The 15,106-nt window shown below is 47.2% G+C and overlaps 1 protein-coding gene across 1 annotated transcript in view; it reads right to left on the reverse strand.

The window, feature by feature from the left end:
• Nucleotides 1–15,106, reverse strand: part of ABLIM3 (actin binding LIM protein family member 3) — a 145,840-nt gene that overhangs the window by 44,136 nt on the left and 86,598 nt on the right. Inside the window, exon 7 of the mRNA XM_082454196.1 lies at nt 10,021–10,108. Within this exon, the coding sequence (XP_082310322.1) occupies nt 10,021–10,108 (88 nt within the window). The remainder of the gene's footprint in view (nt 1–10,020; nt 10,109–15,106) is intronic.

The following is a 15,106-nucleotide window of genomic DNA, read 5'->3' on the forward strand; positions in this document are numbered from 1 at the left end:
TTCTCCATGAAGAGAAGACATAACAGAATGGGGCAAAGGGTTTTGAATATTTTAATGCCTCTCTGTGGGAAGAGAGATTAATTTGCTCATCATGTCTTACAAAGTAGAACAAGGATTAAGGGCAGGGGAGTGGGAAGTACAAAGTATTGGGTGTAAGATAGGATCAAGGATGTATTGTACAACATGAGGAATATAGCCAATATTTTGTAATAACTGTAAATGGAAAGTAACTTTTCAAAGCTGTATAAAAATGAATTAAAAGATTTTTAAAAATTGAGAAACAAAGGAATTAAGGGCAGAAGTTTCAGGGAAGGAAACTTTAACATCTGAGGATTGAATGGGTTCATTCTGAAAGTGAGCTACCTGCCCCTGGAAGTATTTAAGCACACATTGGGTAGATAACTGCTCAGCTGGGATACTGTTGAGGAGACACATCGTGTGGTATTACACTAACGGACATTGACTAACCCTCCAAACCCTTAGATTCTGTTTCCAACTTAACAGGCTCTTCTATGTAGAAAAGAATAATTTTTTAGCCCCTATCCAACAATCTTGACCAGAACGTAGGTTCAATAATCAGGGGCAGGGTTCACACTTGTTTTATCTACGGATGTACCTGCAGGGACTGCAGATTCTAAATAGATACTCATTGAGTTAATGAATAAACTAAAGAAACGTGATATCCTATTTTAGGGCAATTGCACTCTCTAAGCTGGACTCAGAGATTTGGACAACGAGAATAATCTAGATTCTGATTGGACAGCTACAATTCCAGATTGAGTGCCTATAAGAATAATAACTGGATTGGGGTTTGTTACAATGAGACCTGTGGACCACCTGTCCAGCAGCCTGGTAAAGTGCAGATTCCTGCCCCCAGCCTCATCCCCCAAGAGCCCCTGAAGTCAATCTCCTAGAGGTGGGGCCTGGGAATCTGCAGGTTTAACAAGCTCCCCAGGTGATTTATGACTCTAAATTGGAGAACCACAGGGCTAAATTCCAGTTAATACTCTGAATCTGTTCCCCTGGAATGTCATGGGATAAAGAAACCGATGTTACAAGACAGAACTCTTTAACTTGGAAGAATTCAACACCTTTTGCTTGTTAGACTCCTGATTCCACGAGTTACACGCTCGTCATCTGAGACTATCACCCACAATTCCAGATTCTGCAGTTAAAACCTCCTGTAAATGTGATGGAAGTGAAGGATTAGCTATTTCTGTATCAGCTGACTCAGAGATAGAAACCTAGATCTCCAAAACTGTCCCTCAGCCGGGCATTAAGGCTGTTTTTAATCCTTAGTGAAGTCAGCATTCAGCCTTCTCTCTCTGCCTGGTTACAGCACACGCCATACCGGTAACACTGTGGATTATTTAAGGTTTGGGAACCCACCCACCTCTCTGCCAGACCTGTGAATTCAATTTGCCAACACTTTTTTTTTTTGCATTAGTGGAGATTACAATACCAAAGCTGGAGCTGGTGCCACAGTCTTCCAGAAGCCCAGCCAGGCTTACAGACACAGCAGGGACTGAAACCGGCCCACCCGAAGGTTCTGTTTGGCCAACACAGTGTTTTGTGTTTTTTGTTTTGTTTTTAAATATTTTTGAAGATGAATGCTTTCAGACCCTGAAGGTGGCCAGGGACCCTCCCTGCTGTCTGCCTCCTGGCCTTTCTCGCTCATTTAAGTAGGCATTGAGTTTTCAGCTTCTGATCCCAGCCAGATTGTTAGGTTTCTTCTCTGGATTTCTCTTGATCATAACAGGGTGAGGTTTCTGAGTTCTGCCTTTATGTTAGAAGCACTATCTTTGTGACACAGCCTTGCTAGGACCTTGGAAAGGCTCCTTTAAAATCCGCACTCGAATAAACAAGTGTGGTGTATCCATATAACGGAATATTATTCAGCTGTAAAAAGGAAGGAAACACTGACACACGGTACAATGTGGATGAATCTGGAAAACATTACGCTAAGTGAAAGAAGATAGACACAAAAGGCCACACCTTTATGGGATACCCAAAATATTCTGTCTTGAGACAGAAAGCAGATTCGTGGCTGCCAGGGGCTCAGGGGAGGGGAATGGGGAGCAACTGCTTAATGGCTATGGGTTTCCTTTTCGGGTGATAAAAATATTTCAGAACTAGATAGAGGTGGTGGTTGCAGAGCATTGTGAATGTACTAAAAGCTACTGAAGTGTTCACTCTAAAATGGTTGATTTCATGTGAATATTACCTCAATTAAAAAAATTCCTCCCCACCCCCATCATTAGGGGGACCACTTCTGTAAACCATGGGGCACTCTTCTCTTCACTTGTTACTAAGTGCTCCAATCTCAGCAGGAGGAGAAGAGTGAGCCCTTTTGTTGAATCTGACATGTAATAACAACAATATCATTGCTATAATCTTGGCCACTGGGAAATCTTCACCATATATGAGGCCATTTATGCATTAATTAATGTAATATTCTTAAGAAGTTCCAATCCTGGTTACATCGTTTACTAGCGGCATTGTCTAGAGCAAATCAGTTACCTCTCTGTGCCTCAGTTTTCCCATCTAGAAGATGGGATGATTACAGTACCTGCCTTGTACATTTGTTGTGCGGATTCGTGAGTTAATATACGTAGAGCACTGAGAACAGTGTCTGCCAAGAGCAGGCACTATGTAAGTGTAGTTGTTGTTGTTATTATCTCCTGTCCCCTACCAAAACCCCCTGTTTGCCAGGATCTAGTTTGGGTGAGGGGAAAGGAGTAATGGAGAGACTTGAAGGTGGTGGGTGGTGTTTACTCTTCTACTCCCAGAGCTGGCGCCTGGAGGAGCGAGGGGCATGCAGCAAGCAGAGGGCTGGCTGGGCAGGTGGAGTGACTGAGCAGAAGCTGGGCTTAGCTGCCGGCACACCCTCCTGGAAGGTTGGGCTGGTGCCCAGGGATGAGGCACCACGGGAGAAGTGGAAAAGACCGGTTTGCCTGGACCTGACATGATCAAGTGGGCTTGAAGCTTAATAAAGAGCTTAAGGGAGAAAAGTGCTTGGCTACTGTGATGCTGGTTACCATGGAGGATATCAGGCAGGACAAGGAAAAGAGAATGGCAGTCCCGAGATGCCCAGTAATTCACAGGATACTACTAATAACAGGACCGTAATTCAAATGTATTGAGTGCTTCATCTGTGTCAGGCACTGAGTATTCTTATTATTCTTATTGTTATTATTATAACTAATATTTATAGAGTGTCTTTGCCAGGCCTTATGCTATGTACTTTATAACAATGGTAATTGAGTAAAAAATAATAATGATTAATAACATATGCTGAGGCCTGTGCTAAGTGTTATTAATAATGATGGTAATATTGACAGTAACCAGCATTTATTAGTCATGGCTCAGGGGGAATGGCCATTTCTACACGACTGGGTGTTTATCATGAGCTTGCTCTGGTGGAGCTGGTGGTGCCAGGCTCTATGCTAAGCCTTTCCCATGCATTTGCTCATTCAGTCCCCACAAGAGCCTGCTGATGTAGGGCCTATGGTTATCACTGTTTTCAGAGAGGGAAATTGGGGTTCGGGGAGCTTAGATGTTTTGCTTGCTCACCCATCGCTGTCTCCCTGCCCTGGCCTGGGTGTGGGCATGCAGCCAAAGTCAGGCTCCTTGGAGTCTCTTTGGGACTTCACTGCACCCACGGTGCCCAGGAGCTGGCCGTGCCCTCCTTCCCAACAGGGAGGCAGTCAGTCTGGATCAGGAGAGCGTGAGGCCACACACAAAAAGGAGCAGGGAGAAGACCCACTTGCTGCCCCCGTGGGCCCCTCAACCCGGCTGTGCCTCTCCTGGACTCTCCTAAGTTCTGTGAGCTCATCAGTCCCCTTTTACCTAATGTTGCTCGAGTTGAGTTCCTGCCACCTAAAAAGTCCAGACCAATAAAACATCTCATTGAGCTAACAGCCGAGCATCTGACAAGTTCCTGACTTGCCCAGCAGGCAATTCTGTTTCCCAGAAAACAGAGGAAGCAACCAGGGAAATTGCTACTCTGGACCGAATTCTGACCAACATGGACAAATTGGCTGGTGAAGTAGATGTGACGTGTAACCGGTGAGAAAATCGCCACGCTGTCTTGAGTTTGTGGCGTGAGGAGCAAGTTGGAAACAGACTATCTACATACAAACCTTAAACTACTATGCTGTAATATTTTCTGTAGGATTCAAGATGTTTGGTAACCCTAAAAACCTAAAACAAATCTGCAGCTCATCAAAGATTAAAATGTACTCTGTTTAAAATGAAATATGCTTCGAAGACTCAGACTTGAGGAAATGTCAATTTAGTTCAGTTAACAGGCTACGTTTGAAGAGTCTAAAATTATGTAGCAGGATTGGGGAAACATAAGATTTAAAGTTTTTAAGCATAACTCCTACAACCTAAGCTGTCAGTAGAGAGATCCAATTTAAAATAACAACGTTAAGCTACTAAATTATAGCAACCAATATTACGTTAGTGCCTTTTAAAGTGTGGTTTGATGAGATGTGGAGATGATGACTGAGGGCTGGTGTCCACAGTCCATAATGATGGGCAGCACCTCTCCTGAACATCTATCAGCTCAGGGCACCTCTTATGGGGTACTTGTCAGAGGGAAATGAGGCCTCAGCTAAATACCAATGGCTTCTCCAGCTGAGCCAGAAAGACACACCTCCTGGTACCAGGGCCTTATATCATCTAAACTGAAGAAAAAATATATGATCTGAAATAGAGTCAGTTATACAAGAGAAGAGTTTGGTGTAATTATCAAAGAAGCTTTCAGGGCTGTGTTTTGGATTTGCATTAACCCAGAACTAAAGCTTTTCACTTTATTTTGGGCCATGGACAGCTCTGAAAAGTTGATAAAAGCTACAGACCCTATCCTTAGAGAAACACACCATATGCAAAATCTGGCAAGCAATGCCAGGGGATTCATCAAATTCAGAAGGGCAATTATGAACCACAGGCTAAGAATCCTGATAATAAATGGAAAAAATTGCCTTTAACAAACCAAGTAAGACAGGCTAGCTAACCTTGGCTCAGGGATATAACCTGTCTATGAATGGCTTTTAGTTCACAGGGTTGTGAGGATAAAATGAGATACTGCATTTAAAAGTAAAGTGCTTGGCAGATAGTAAATGCTCAGCAAATATCAGCTGATGGCATTTATTATTATTATTATTAGGACCTACAATTTGTTATAATACTTTTCCTTAGCAGCAAGATTTGTCCTAGGATCTCATAAATAATTTCCTGCCTGGTGGGTTTTAATTAAATATACAAATGAGAGCAGAGACTTATTTGGAAACATACAGCTTAAATCCTATGTTTCCAGTGTTATTCTCTGTCTCAGGTCCGCAGAATAGGAGCGCATTTAGTGTAGACAGAAGGAGAGAAAAAAGCCTACCTTTCCTTTTTCCTGGGTACAGGCACATTTAGAACAAGAGCAAAATCTATCTCACAAACCACATTTTGGGTTTAGAAAAATTCCCACAGATCCAGCAACTGTAACCTTTGTGATATTTGTATAAGTTTTGCCCTTAACCTGCAGCATTTTGGTTAATATTTTGCTGCATAAAATCAGTGACCTAATTTCCTGGTGAAGCCCAAATGAAGGGTTTGGACAACAGATTAGAAATCTGGCATCTTTACAAAAACAGTTAAAAGACTGCACAACAGAACTTGAAACAAATAAAAGAAAACTTGCTCCTGTCTCCTGGGGCCCTGGAAATTCTTATCCAGACAGATGTCAGACTTCTCCCGATTAGAGCCCATCAGAAAGCCATTACATAGCAATTAAAACACAAACAAACTGACCAAAAGAACCTCCTGAGGCTGGTTGCCAGTAACATAGTATGTCCAGCCACGGGAATGACAAGACTGGGTTTGTAAGATTTGCAGGCTTCCTAACCCGCTCTCTTGTGTGCACGTTGCTTTGTGGGGCACTTTGCATCTTCACATTCGTCCTCCCCTCTAATATTCTTGAGGCCCTTGTGGAGAACGCTTGCTCTCTACACAGCGGGTATGTGGGCCTGCCTCGGTTTCTCCACCACGTTAATGCTTCCTGCCCTGTGGGCCTTCGCACCTGCTGTTCTCTCTGCAGCCACACTCTTCCTTCCCCCCCTCACCCTCCCACCTCCTACTCAATGTCAAGGTCTTGGCTTGCAATTTCCCTTCCTCGGCAAAGCCTCTCCGGGCCTCCCAGACTAGATGAGGAGTCTTATAACATACTCCAGTTATTCCCAAACTTCCCCTTCACAGTGTTTATCACAGCTTGTCACTGCATGTTTGCACTTCTGTTTGATTAGTCGGTCTCCCGCTCCTGATAGTAAACTCCACCACGGAAGCAAGCACCCCTGCCTCGTTCATCTCTGGGCGCCTGGCACAAGCATGCCCTCAGTTTGAGTGGATGAATGAAAGACAGTGTAATTATCCTCATTTTACAGGTGAAGGAAGAGACCTCAGAGAAAGACGCTACTTCTCAAGGTCACAGCCCATTAGCAGAAGTGCTGGTGCTTGGATCCAGGAGTCCTCCTGGCTGGTTCTCACCACTCCTATGCTGCCTGGAAGGACAGTTTTCTTGCCATTTCTAGGGAATATAATTTTGAGTCTTGGTACCCCTGCCCGGAGAGGGTGTCCAAGGCAAACACAAGGCCAGCTCTCAGTGGCAGCAGAAACCCCTGGTGGCTGCCGCTCTGGAGACGCCCACAGCCCGAGTCGGCGTGACTCTAGCAGCGGATGGCCTGGACCCCCTCATTCCAGGATCACTCAGCATCCCTCGAGGCAGGTCCTTGAATGCCCTGCAATTACTCCCACTCTCCCAGAAGCCTGGGTTGGGGTGGGGGGTAGGGATGGGGATAATTAAGGAGGAGGGTGACAGGCCCTTCTTTATCACCAAGAATATCTCCACGTCCTGGAGGCATTTCTGCTGAAGGTTTGATTGTGCATTCTCTCTCATGATGACAAAGCTACTCACTTCATCACTTAACTCTTTCAGCATTCTGTGAAGTTCTGGTCCAAAGCAGGGCTTAGAAGATACTGATACATGAGGACGTGAGCCCCAGGAGAGCAGGGAACTTGTGGGACTTGCTCATGGCTACGTCTCCGGTTGTTAGGACAGCACTGGGCACACAGGCGGTGCTCAACAGGTATCTGCTACATGAAGGAACTAAAAGCTTTCTGTGTGTCAGGAACTTACTATATTGCTATATTATAGGGACTGTTACTAGCCCATTTTACAGCCTAGGCGATAGGGGTTTAGAGAGTTAAGAGATTTACTCAAGGTCCAAAACTTACTAAACAGTGGAGCCAGGATTCAAAGCACTAAGTGGGCGATTAGGATTGGGAATTCAGGCAGTAAGGGAAAGACCTTGATTTCTCGTGATATGAACATGAGAGCAGTTTCAACACTAGGAAATATCTTCATCAGAGAAGGCGGAGAGGAATTCATGCAACAAACTTTCAAACCAAGCGCAAAGTCCAGATTCTCAGGGTCCATGAAGATACCATGCAGTTTGCTGAGACTCATGTGGGCTTCCCAGCATATAACATAGGGTCCTGCAGCAGGAACCACTCAGGGACCCAGGCACTGAGGGATCAGTGCTCATGGAAAGGGGGAGGCCTAGTCCTTCAGAGACCTGAGTAGCAGGCAGGGCTCGGGTCCCAGGAGGCAAGATGGGGAGAGCCCTGGAGTGGGAGTCATAAGGCCATGTCCCCCTTTGCCCTCTGTACCCTTGAGCTCTCATGCAAATCTCTTCGTGTCTCTGGGGCTCACTTTCCCCATCTATACAATGAGGGTTGTTACTTTACAGCCTAGAGTAACTCCTGGGATCCACTCACCTCTAATACCTGCACGACTGTACATACAAGTAAGTAGTTGTAGAGTCACAGCACCTTAGAAATGGTCACCTCGCTCAGTCCAACAAAGGAACCCTGCTCTAGCATTCCTAGGAGGTGGCATGAGATTCTGCTGAATAGCTCTAGGCTGGTGGTTCTCAACCCAGGTTGATTATGCCTCCTGGGGGACAGACATGTGGCAACGTCTGAGATATTTTTGGTTGTCGCAATGAGAAAGGGTACGTTACTGGCATCTAGTGGGCAGAGGCCAGGGATGCTACCAAACACCCTGTAGTACACAGGGCAGTCTCCACACGGAAAGATGATCTGGCCCCATATGTCAACAGTGCCGAGGTTGAGAAACTGGCTCTAGGCAAAGGGGATTCATTACATGTTATGGGAACTCCTGGCGTGGGCATGTGTGGTTAGGACAAGCTTGATAGGAAGATATGCTCCTTGTAATGGCCCCCCTGACCTTCCATCTTCCTTGTGGGGAAACTGGGAGGAAGGTTCCTCCCTAAGAAATGCCCTCCCCAAGACGGCTATTCAGACATCTGCAGATGGCTAGTACAGCAATTCAGCCAATAGAGATCACCTGTAGAGTGAGCACAGGTGGGTCAACGCCAGGCCTGAGGGGCCCACGTCAGAAGCAAGGTTCTCAGGGAGATGGCCAACGGCTCAATGCAAGCTGGAGGGGACCAGGTGCAAACGAAGGGCTGAGGGGGTTCCAGGAGGAGGGACTAGTGAGTTGTGGGTGGGGCTGGGGTCATCTGGGTAGTTTCTGAAGTGGGCAGTGCCTAAACTGGGCCTACAATGGTAGGAGCTCCAAAGTAAGGCACGCAGGACACAGTGTTCAGGAGGCACGCAAGTGAAGAGCATCTACTTGGAGGCACCAGGACCATGAGATCATTTGAGGGGCTGAACGCCGTCCCTGCCACAAGGTCCAGCCTGGCCAGCCCTGCCCACCTCCCACCTCATCTCTCACCTTCTGGCTGCACCCCGGACACACTGGCTCCTCTCGGTCTCCCACACTTGCCATTTCCTCACCCCCCCCCACCCAGAGGCTGGCAGATTCAGTCCCCTCAGGCTGGCGAATCCCAACCCTCCCCTCTTTGCCCAGTTAACACCCACTCGTCCTTTGAACCCCAGCGCCCGGCCCACCGTCAGGGAGCCTTCCCTGCTGCCCTCCCCACCCCGTCACGTGCTCTCACAGTCCCACACTCCTCCCCTTTGTACAGCTTATCACAGTTGACAGGTATTTGTGTGACTACTGACCATGGCCCACCTCCCCCCCCTGGACTACAGGGCAATGGGGGTACGGCTGAGGTTGGAATTCACTGTGGACCCTGGTGCAGAGCCTGCACCTGGTAGGTGCTCGAGAAAGAGTATTTGAATGGACGAAGGAATGACTGAAAGTTGGCTTTGGCAGCTGAAGTGTTGAGTTTGTTCAAGGCAGTTTGAGCCCTCAGTGAAAGGGTCTTAAATCCTAGGCTGAAGTGTGTGTATCTCACGGGTGAGCAGGGATGGGCCCCGGAGACCTCTCGAAAGGGCTCTGCTGAGAACACTGTGATGCCTGGGAATGATGGACTGGGCAGAGGACGGAGGACTGAGCAGCACCTGGAGACTAATTAGGAGACTGGTGCAAGAATCCTGGGGCCAGAGGGCTGGACCCCGGGAAGTGGCAGAGGGAAAGCAGCTCTGATTTGCTTCTCGGAGACTCTTGGTTCCCTGCCATTCCTTTTGGTGCATCCTGAGAGTCTGTGGGAAGACTAAGCAGCAGCCTGGTGTGATGCTCTGAGATGTGGGGGGAAGGGATGGGGGAGGGAGGTGGGGGTATAGGGGCTGTGACGGTGCAGACACTCTGCAACTCAGACATCCTCCTGTTCTCTGACCCCTTGGCCCCAAGCAGCTCAACCTCCCGCCCACTGGCAGAGCCAGGGCAGTCTGCTCAGAGAACTGCCAGGGAAGCAGGCCAGCCGAGCAGCCGGTGGAGGCACACAGGGACAGAAGGCAGATTACACGTCACTTCACATTAGCCACACCGGCAACTTTCCCGAACCACCCAGAGAGGGGCAAATGAATCACAAGTTTGAGGACAAGCCAAAAGTACAGACAACACTGAGATGGAAGGAGACTGTATCTCCTTTCTACTCATGAGTGAATAGGAATGCCTTACAGAGGGTCAGGTTTGCTTACCTGTGAGGTACATCTCCTCTCCTTCGGTGAACATCTGGTGGCAGCGTACACATCTGGCACAGGTTGGGTGGTAGTGCTTCCCTCCTGCCTATGGAAATAAAAAGATAAAAGAGGTCAGAGCTGGGGCTGCCATCCAGTGGGGCAGGTTGGGTTTGGACATTTTCTAACTCATTAGTGTCGATGGCATCTTCATGGCCCTGTAGCTGGCTGGGAGTCAATGTAGGGGAGTCCAGAACAGTCTAAAAGTTCACCAGAAGCTTGGTGATTCCATACCATGGGTATCTGATGGCATTCAGGGGACTTCCCTGGACACCTGTACTTCTATTCCAGCAGTGAAAGGGCCATTTGAAGGCCATTGGTCCTACCTCCTTATTTCCAGATGAGAAAACAGCCTTACTTTGAGGACATCCCAGCATGTTCCGAAGAATGGGCCAGAGGTACATGACATGGTTTTAAGTGGCACAGAGACCTTCAGTTTAATAACATTGGATCCGTGAAAAAAAAGATGTCCTTTTTAATCCTCTATCAATTCTTCTGATTTTTTTCAAGGAGAAAGTACCAGTTTGGTGCAGTATGTCTTTAACATCTATCCAAAACTTACTAATCTACCTTTTTAAGAATAAGAACACATGTGAGGCTTGGAGCCTCCACTAGGGCTATATTTTCTTAGTCACTGGCAATATGGCAAGTGATCCTGGTTTTCCTGCTATATTACATAAGTTTTCCTGTGTGTAAAGGAGCCAACTTGAAGATAAGTTATAGCATTAAATAAGAATGAGTACATGAGGTTCATAGGCATGGAAAAAATTGTGGGAGTGGCACACTTTTAGGGCTCAGTGGACAAACAAGGGCACCCACAAAGCCAGGACCTGCTGGGGAGTCTCTGACCCCCAGGCCAGTCCCATGACTGCTGTACCTGGGAATCTCCACCCCATCCCCAGTTCACCCCAGTCTGACTATGGCGAGCCCCCTTCCCTATTCCCACTTTCCTTCCCTACTCATTATTTCAAGTAAAAATGGAAATGATTTGCAGCTGAGAATTCCTCTCTTGGGGGAAGAAACCACCCTCGGAGAAGGCTGTGACTCAAGATCCCACTGGAAGCCAGGAGCAATGTTGGAGCTGCTCCCTGGAGGGCCGGTCACCAGCTCAGTGCTCACTTCCAGGCCGGCAGTTCTGACACTGCGGTCCCAGCCAAGAGAACCTGGCACATGAGGGCCCTTCACTGGCAGCTCTAGAACTGCTATATGGGAGGCCCTTGGTGCAGCGATTGGGCTGGAAGGTGGGGCTCATTTTGAAGGTATATGTTGCATGTTAGGGCAAGGTTTTTTTGGGGGGGATATAACCTGGGGGAAATTGATGGATACTGGGATGTTGTTAAAGGCCCCCCAGACATCACTTGGTCTGATGTTAATGGGTTCCTTCCAATTCAAAAAGTATAACTGTATAATGCTGCAGGCTTCTCCCTGAATCTTTTGGGGTGGGCGACGGTTGGTTGGGCATGGACTTATCTATTCTGGAGAGACTTGATTTATTCTAAAAATTTAGCAAGAATGTGGAAAGGGCAGATTTTTTAAAAAGGAAAAAAAAAAATCCAAAATCCCCTTTTTTCAGTCTTGGTTGTTTGCATGGCTCCCACCAATGATAGAATGTTCTTATCGTCACCAAAGCATACTGTGTTCAAACTTTGGAAGGAGCCTGCTAATTTTCCCAAGCTGAGATGTCGTGGGACTGATTCTCCCATACCATGACAAGGATAATCGTTTTAATTAGTAGTCTCTTCCTACTTTGTGTCTCTTTATCATTTCAATTATAGACCTGTTTCTAGGATGGCAACAGCACGTTGGCAAAACTGAAGCTGGCATCTTCCTAAATGTCACGCCCCAGCACCCCACTCCAGCCGCAAGAGGCTTTGTGCCCATCTAGCAATCCTGCCATGAATGGCACTAAAAACTACCTGAGGGAGTGGGGAAGGGGGGCTGCAGAGCAGCAGGTGCCAGCAAAAGGGAAACCAAGTCAGTGGGATAAGATGAGACATTCTGTCTGTTAACAAGCCAAAGTCTAGAACATAGTGAAGAAAAACGGCAAAGAATCAATACCTGGAAAATGGGGCCCTATTGGAGAGGTCTGAGAACCACAAGCAAGGTTAGGCAAGGCAGCACAGGGACACAGGGCTGTGGTTCTCCTTGGAGAGGACACAGACCAGGAAGGAAGGAGTGTGACTGGCGCTCAGCATGTTGAGGTCTGTCACTGAGGAAGGGATTGTGGGGTGGACTGGGGAGGGAATGGGAAGGGGAAATGGAATTTAATTAAGTGCCTATTGTGTACCCAGAAATGCATTGGGCCTCGCAGTGGGAGGCTGTTGCTTTGGCCTGGCAAATATCCTTCTTCCTTCCTCCAGAACTAGCATCAAGCTTTTCCTTGGTGGGATTGACTACCCATTCCCCGTGTCAACCCATGTGGTTATTCCAACTCTATGGTCACAGCTACTGGTTTGGAGATGGGCCTGAGATTCTCCAATGAGGGCCAGTCCCAGGACGTTTGCTGAGCTATTAGGAAAGAGAAAGCTCGCCTTCCATCGGAAATGCTGGCTGATAGGATGTAAGCCTAGAGCAATGGTGTCTGATTTCCCCATCATATAGGAGAGCCTTCCTGAGAATAAAGCCAACACAGAAGAAAGTGGCACCAAGAGGGCAAGATATTCCAAACGCATTTGTTTGAGTGCTGGATCCAGCTGTGCCTGAAGTAAGAACTCCTCCTGGGTTTTTATTATGGGAGCTGATAAATCTCCTTTTTGGTCTGAGCCAGCTGAGTATAGTTTCTGTACTTGCAAGCAAAAGAGTCCTGACTAGCTACAAAGGAAAAACACACTCCTGTGTTGGTCCCTTACTCTCAGACTACTACCATACTCACAGCACTTCTGACACCAGATATGTGGGTGTTTTTTTTTTTTTTTTCTCCCACACCAAGCAATTCTCTATGACACCAGCTGGGTGTCCTATAATTTAATTTATTCTGACACCCTACTCGGAGAGAACGTCAGACCCCACAGGTTAAGGGCTCAGACTCACGAGACTGTCTCCCCCCAACCCCAATTTAGATACCAATCATAAGTCCCAGGTTGTCACCTGTATTTCTGACTGACCAGCTATAAATCAGGGTTCCCATGACCCCCATCTTGGGTTTAATAATTTGCTAGAATGGCTCACAGAACTCAGGGAAACAGTTACATTTACTGGTTTATTACGAAAGGATATGATAAAGAATAGAGATGAGCATCCAGATGGAAGAGGCACAAGGTATGTGGGCAGGGGCACGGAGAATCCATCATGCCCTCTCACTGTGCACCACTCTCCCAGAACCTCCACCTGTTCACCAACCTGGAAGCTCTCTGAATCCTGTACTTGTGGGGTATTTACGGAGGCTTCCTTGCATAGGCAGGATCCATCATTAACTCAGTTTCTAGGCCCTCTCCCCTTCCTGGAGGATGGGAATTGGGGCTGAAAGTTTAAACTTCTAATCATGGCTGGATATTTTTCTGGTGACCAGCCCCCATCCAGGAGCCCACCAAGAGTCACCTCATTAGAACAAAATATGCTCCTATCCCTCAGAAAATTCCAAGGGATTTAGGAGCTCTGTGTGTAGGAACTGAGGTCAAAGATCAAATGTGAGAACAAAATATGCTCCTAGTACTCTTATCACTTAGGAAATCAGAAGGATTTTAGGAGCTCTGTGCCAGGAACCAGGGGCAGAGACCAATATATATATTTTCTCTGATTTCACATTGACATATCTACTAGGAGTTAATAACAGTAGTATTCTCCATTGATAGATAAAGACTCTAAGACTCAAAGAAAGTGACTTGGTTAAGGTTTCATGGCTAGAAGTGATAAAACTGGAATCTAAGTCTGTTTCACTCCAACTGTGTATTTTCATACATCACACTGCCTCAAAGGCCCTGGGTAGCTGAGAGCTGTTGGCATTGGTGTGGGATACGGGAGCCTGGAGTCCTAGATTTCAGCTCTGTCTTTACTAGAAATTCTGTATGTGACCTGCGAGAAGCACCACGTGTCTTGGGGCTCACTTTTCTTATATGTAAAACGAGGAGGGTAAACTAGTTGATTGCTAGAAGTCTCTTCCTGCTCTAAGGAAAAAAAAAAAATCAACACGCCCAAGATGCTAACGGAGCCTCGTACAAATGTAACCAATTGAAACCCAGTCACAAGAGCTGTCCAAGAAGAGAAGGCTCTCACTATGCTAAATGACAGTAACATGCGGGGGGAAAAGACAGCCACCGACACGATTTCAGAGCAGCTTGGAAATGCTGGGACAAATTCCCGTCTGCGGCCCTGGCCCTGCGTGTAATCCAACTCTCTTCCTTCTCGAAAGAAAAGTTTGCTTTTATGATCTCTCGTGCCACTGACCCTTTACCCCACTGCAATGTGGATGCCCCCTGCCCACAATCCTGCAGACCCAACAAATGGTTCTCCTGAAGGTAACCTTGCCCCACACCTCACAGCTTTTTCTCAGCCTGCGTATCCCTACCTGCTCTGTAGAATCTGCCCAACACTGACTGACTCCCCATCTTTTCTGAGCTCTGTCCTCTCATCACCCCTTCCCGATCTCCCCCCACGTCCCGACTGCTCCTCCTCGTTCTCCGACAACTTCTCAGCTCCTTCTGCCCCCTGTAAGCAGCCACTCCTCAAGGCTGCCTTCCGCCCACTTCTCTTCCTCTCTCAGAAATCCTGATGACTCCAGTGGTGCCGACTATTATTCAAATCCTAGCATTTTTGAGACTGGCCCCTCCAGGCCTGAGCTTTGTCCCTGAGCTCTGATCTACATTCTCACTGTCCTCTTGAAACCTTCCTGGAACTTCAGCCACACCCCCACCCCAAAGAGAACTCGATACGTTTCTGCCCGGATCGGCTTCTTTCCCTGCCACCCCCAGTTCTGCGGATGGCAACACCAGACTTCCTCTCACCCGGGCTTGACACTTTGGTTCAACTTTTGGCCTCTTCTCCTTCGATGGTTACGTCTACAAGTTGCCCCATGGTTGCAAAGCTACTGGAATTCTACTTCCACAGTGCT

The sequence above is a fragment of the Balaenoptera physalus genome (genome assembly GCF_965194825.1).
Source record: "Balaenoptera physalus genome assembly, chromosome: 3".
NCBI classification, from domain to species: Eukaryota; Metazoa; Chordata; class Mammalia; order Artiodactyla; family Balaenopteridae; genus Balaenoptera; species Balaenoptera physalus.